The following is a 6000-nucleotide window of genomic DNA, read 5'->3' on the forward strand; positions in this document are numbered from 1 at the left end:
TGTTTCACCTAAAACAAAGTCCTTAACATGTAACTGTTTACACAATAAAATACTAATATATAAAATAGATAGCCGCTATTATGGGTCTAATTGATATACACAAATATTACACAGCTAGATAATAAATATCTACTACAGTGTTGGCCTACAACAAAATTAGTCAATATACATGTTCTATAAATTACTGTTTAACATGAATGTGAACTTCATGTATTTTCACTGTTATAAGCATGACCATTTCAAATATACCGTTAAATACACACATTTATACAATATATATATAATTTACTGCATAAAATTCACCATCACTGGTTCCCGATCAATTATTCTTGTTCATGCGTAAATTTATATTTACTGAAACCCAGTTTAAATTGTCGATGTGCAAAGCCAGAAGATAAAAAGGGATGGAGGATGTACGAAGTCCGTGATTTACATGGGTTGATGTACATAACCAGATGTTAATTTGGTTGAGAATGATAATTCTCTTGTCGTCCGTGAATTCGTCATTAAGTTATAAATTAAAAAATAAGTTTGTATTAATAAGCTTACATACCTTGTAACCTCCATTCGTTAGACCAGAATTCCGTTTAGCTAGAACACATTTCATGCGTATAAAGAAAACCCTTTCTATTTCAATATCTGTAAATGAAGAATGAAATAAAAGTTAACACTCTTCTCAGCAAACGAAACATTGGTATATATTGCATCCGTTTCCATTATACATAAATAATTATTTATTATTCAAATAATGATATATCGAAATTTAGATGTTAGTAACTTGTATGATGTTTCAGTGATGGCGATTGTAGTGTAATTGTAGAAGGTTTTAATAATGGTGGTTGTAGTGTAACTTGTAGGAGGTTTCAGTGATGTTGGTTGTAGTTTAACTTGTTAAAGGTTTCAGTGATGGTGGTTGTAGAGTAATTTGTAGGAGGTTTTGTGATGTTGTTGTAGTGTAACATGTAGTATGTTTCAGTGGTGGTGGTTGTAGTGTAATTGTAGAAGGTTTTAGTAATGGTGGTTGTAGTTTAACTTGTTAAAGGTTTCAGTGATGGTTGATTGTAGTGTAACTTGTAGGAGGTTTTAGTGATGTTGTTGTAGTGTAACTTGTAGGAGGTTTAAGTGGTGTTGGTTGTGGAGTAACTTGTAAGATGTTTTAGTGGTGGTGGTTGTAGTGTAATTTGTAAGATGTTTTAGTGGTGGTGGTTGTAGTGTAATTTGTAAGATGTTTTAGTAGTGGCGGTGGTTGTAGTGTAACTTGTAGGAGGTTTCAGTGGTGGTGGTTGTAGTGTAACTTGTAGGATGTTTTAGTGGTGGTGGTTGTAGTGTAACTTGTAGGATGTTTTAGTGGTGGTGGTTGTAGTGTAATTTGTAGGAGGTTTCAGTGGTGGTGGTTGTAGTGTAACGTGTAGGAGGTTTCAGTGGTGGTGGTTGTAGTGTAACTTGTAGGATGTTTAAGTGGTGGTGGTTGTAGTGTAACTTGTAGGAGGTTTCAGTGGTGGTGGTTGTAGTGTAATTTGTAGGAGGTTTCAGTGGTGGTGGTTGTAGTGTAACGTGTAGGAGGTTTTAGTAATGGTGGTTGTAGTTTAACTTGTAGGAGGTTTCAGTGGTGGTGGTTGTAGTGTAGCTTGTAGGAGGTTTCAGTGGTGGTGGTTGTAGTGTAACTTGTAGGAGGTTTTAGTGGTGGTGGTTGTAGTGTAATTTGTAGGAGGTTTTAGTGGTGCTGGTTGTGGAGTAATTTGTAAGCGGTGAAAGTCGTGACCGGTATTTACCTTGAAACAGGTGTAAGTCGTGGCCAGTATTTACCTTGTAAAAGGTGTAAGTCGTGACCGGTATTTACCTTCTGACAGGTGTAAGTGGTTGCCGGTTTTTATCTTGGTACAGGTGTAAGTGGTGGCCGGTGTTTTCTTTGTAACAGGTGTGAGTGGTGGCCGGTGTTTACCTTGTAACAGGTGTGAGTGGTGGCTGGTATTTACCTCGTAACAGGTGTGAGTGGTGGCCGGTATTTACCTTGTAACAGGTGTGAGTGGTGGCCGGTATTTACCTTGTAAAAGGTGTGAGTGGTGGCCGGTATTTTACTTGTAACAGGTGTGAGTGGTGCCCGGTATTTACCTTGTGACATGTGTGAGTGGTGGCCGGTATTTACCTTGTAACAGGTGTGAGTGGTGGCCGGTATTTACCTTGTAACAGGTGTGAGTGGTAGCCGGTATTTACCTTGTAACAGGTGTGAATAGTGGCCGGTATTTACCTTGTAAAAGGTGTGAGTGGTGGCCGGTATTTACCTTGTAAAAGGTGCGAGTTGTGGCCGGTATTTACCTTGTAACAGGTGTGAATAGTGGCCGGTATTTACCTTGTAACAGGTGTGAATAGTGGCCGGGATTTACCTTGTAACAGGTGTGAGTGTTGGCCGGTATTTACCTTGTAACAGGTGTGAGTGGTAGCCGGTATTTTCCTTGTGGCAGGTTTGAGTGGTGGCCGGTATTTACCTTGTAAAAGGTGCGAGTGGTGGCCGGTATTTACCTTGTAACAGGTGTGAGTGTTGGCCGGTATTTACCTTGTAACATGTGTGAGTGGTTGCCGGTATTTACCTTGTAACAGGTGTGAGTGATAGGGGTTGTGGAGGGACAGGACGGCGGTCATTTCATCGTGATCTGATGGATGGATATACTCGAATACACTACTTCCTGTCAGCTCCACCTTCAAAAGAAATATTGACAATTGTTTTGCGATGTTTTCTTTTCTTTTCTTTTTCTTGATGTGTTAGTACATTCTCTATACATTTCAAACGTTTGGACAGCATATACAATTTATTCTAACACTTTAGACACTTATACTTACAGTATCCAATAAATATTAATGTATCTCAAATCGAGAGTCTGAAAAGAACGCTCTACAAGATTTTTCCAAGACAATCTCATAATAATTAATTTTAATTACATAGTGTCTACTGTTATTGTAAATCAATGTTTACATTATATATTTATGTACAATTTATCTCCATATCGGGGGAAATAAAGATTGATTGTCACCTGTGATAGTCCCAGGTGTACAGACGCAGTCTCGGATATGTACAAAATTTTACCGTCAGGCGCAACAACAAATATAAACCCGTCCAACGTCTGAAAAACAAAACAAAACAGTTTGTAAACAAAGAGGTATATAAACAAAGGGCATCAAATATCAGTCCTTAAAGTGCCTGAATAACATGTATTACAAAAAAAAACAATTGCCACAATTATATAAATATAAAGTATTATTGAGAATTTATAAGAGTGATACTTGTTTTTACTGTACTAATATGGTTAAAATATAAACAATTTCCTCAAAGTACACAACAGCGTCAAAACAAAAGAACGAAGTATGCCAAAACGTCAACATACACTGTAATACACAATGATATCATAACGTAATATACAATGATAACACATACGTGTACCACAGCGTCAATATACAAATACATAATATACCACAATGTTGTAAATAGGACGAAGTATAACACATTCTCTATATACAAGGACAAATATACGACAGCCTCATTACACAAGGCCAATTACATTACAGCATCAAAACACAGGCACACTATCTACCAAAGTGTCAACACTCGTCAGGAACAAAAAACGCACGACAGGAGTTAAAACCAAAAGCGACAGAGAGAAAGAGACACTTAAATGGACAGAAATGGTAGAATAACTCCCTCAAGATAAAAGTTAACTTTGAAATAAAATAATTTAGCATGTACATCATACGAGGTAATGAAGAATGCATCTACTATGTTAAGGTCGGCGTTATGGACACGGTTTATCGGTTAATTGCAAAGTTTGGCTTAATTGAAATCTACTTAATTTTCAGTTATTTTATCGCCATCAAGGATTGTGCTAATCTTTTTACCCGAAACGACCAGATCGGCCTAGTGAAGCCCACGCCGACAATTATACGACAGGAGATAGGGAGACCTTTCCAGCCCGTCACCCAGTCTCAGGCAAATCAATTAAAACGATCAAAATCGTTTTTACAAATGGCAATGGAGAGCAAAGTAGGGCTGAATGTTAATAAGGAAGTGTAATGACGGGACAAGGAAAGCTACTTTGTGCTGGGTATCAGCGGGCCCGGCAAAAACGCTCGGATAAGCATGTAATTGGATGTAGCTTTTACGCTTAACAGTCTAATAGAAGACAAATTCTCCCTGCCAAACCCGATTACAATTAACTTCGGAGCAACAACTACGTGAAGGAAATGAAAAAAGGAGCAACTATTCCGGATGATTTTTCAGACAATATCCAGCGAAATATCGGACTAATCATTTGATGCGATGTTCGTGTTATCAGAAACACGTTAAGTGGCAGATAAGAGACGCTTATTGTCGCCTGATGCAATCAAGATGAATCGTTGGTACATGGAGAGGAGGGCTGCAGTTTTCTTCACGTCATAGTACAAGTTCCTGGGACCAAGAAATGCTGTTAAATGTCTTGACCTTATATCACCGATGATTTCCTTCACACAAGATCCTCTGATAAGCATTGTTATTACTTCTGTATATGTTAATTTCATGGTGGATGGCTATAATTCGTCTATGGTCTTTCATTATGATAACACGGCACTCTACACAGCTAGTGCGTTAGGTCATTATGTAAATCATACTGCACTGTTTTCAAAGGCGAGGATATATTTACTTCATACAGATATGGTATGCAGCGTTCAGTTAATCACATATCATTTTATATACAAATTATGTACTGAACTGTGCATAAGGAATTGTATATTGAATTTATATAAATGTTTGTTTGTTTGTTTAAATTAAACGGCCCATCGATAACTATGGTCATTTAGGGCCAAGTGGTTATAATTTTTTCTAGGATTATTTTGTGTCCTGTATATGAATTGTATTATTTAATATATTTGAATACTATATTGTTCTATAAGTATTATTTCTTGATTGTAAGAACATAAATTATATACAAGTATTTCACTCTGTAAATGAAATAGATAGTTTACTCTGTGTTTCATTATGTAATATTACATCGTGTATAAAAGTAACATATTTTACTCTGTGTTTCATTATGTAATATTACATAGTGTATAAAAGTAACATATTTTACAAATTACAAGGTACTGAACATGCATACTATATTATGATTCCATATAAAACTCTTATTATATTATTTTTTCAGAGTTATAGAAATAATTTTAAAACAATTAAGCTCAGAATTACAAATACAAATGATAAAGAGTTTCCCAGTGTGATTAGTTAGTTTTTAATTGATGTATTTTAAATCATGAAAATAACATAATGCTGAGTTCATATGTAAGTGTAAAGGTGTATTATTAATGTGAACTAATTATTTTAGAAATGGTCACACAGATAGAGGTTCCCAAAGGAAGTCTTACATGAAGCGAAGATCTCAGACTGCCATTTATACGATTCAGGTATACTGATGTTATTTGCTGTGTGTAGAAAGGAAGATTTTGGTTTTTCTGCATTGATAACATTAGGATTCAAAAATATTTTCGTATTTGAGTCTTTTCGTATTTGAGTATTTTCGTATTTGAGAATTCAAATAATTAAAATTGTAGTCGGGTTCACCAACTGGAAATACTTATTTGTTTAAATTTGTATTCCCTTATCTCCAAATAACCAAGTAAAAGAAATATGTCCCTAGTGTGACTTAGAATGAACATAAGTGACAGGAATATCTCCCTAGTATTACTTAGAATGAACATAAGTGACAGGAATATCTCCCTAGTGTGACTTAAAATGAACATTTGGTCTGTTATTGTATTGTCTCCGATACGTTCATTTTAAAATGATTTATATACAATCTACTTTTTCTAGAACATGACACTACGGCACATTCTGTCACTGTTTGTGGACTATGTGGTACATTCTGTCACTGTTTGTGGACTATGTGGTACATTCTGTCCCTGTTTGTGGACTATGTGGTACATTCTGTCACTGTTTGTGGACTATGTGGTACATTCTGTCACTGTTTGTGGACTATGTGG

At 36.0% G+C, this 6000-nt stretch overlaps 1 protein-coding gene across 1 annotated transcript in view; it reads right to left on the minus strand.

The window, feature by feature from the left end:
* The window catches only part of LOC110441637 (single-minded homolog 2-like), a 69364-nt gene that overhangs the window by 13650 nt on the left and 49714 nt on the right, over positions 1 to 6000 (minus strand). Inside the window, exons 4-6 of the mRNA XM_021484834.1 lie at positions 3030 to 3119; positions 2589 to 2697; positions 554 to 639 (exon numbers count right to left, since the gene is read on the minus strand). Coding sequence (XP_021340509.1) covers positions 554 to 639; positions 2589 to 2697; positions 3030 to 3119 — 285 coding nt within the window. The remainder of the gene's footprint in view (positions 1 to 553; positions 640 to 2588; positions 2698 to 3029; positions 3120 to 6000) is intronic.

This window comes from Mizuhopecten yessoensis, unplaced genomic scaffold, assembly GCF_002113885.1.
Source record: "Mizuhopecten yessoensis strain PY_sf001 unplaced genomic scaffold, ASM211388v2 scaffold716073, whole genome shotgun sequence".
In the NCBI taxonomy this organism is placed as follows: Eukaryota; Metazoa; Mollusca; class Bivalvia; order Pectinida; family Pectinidae; genus Mizuhopecten; species Mizuhopecten yessoensis.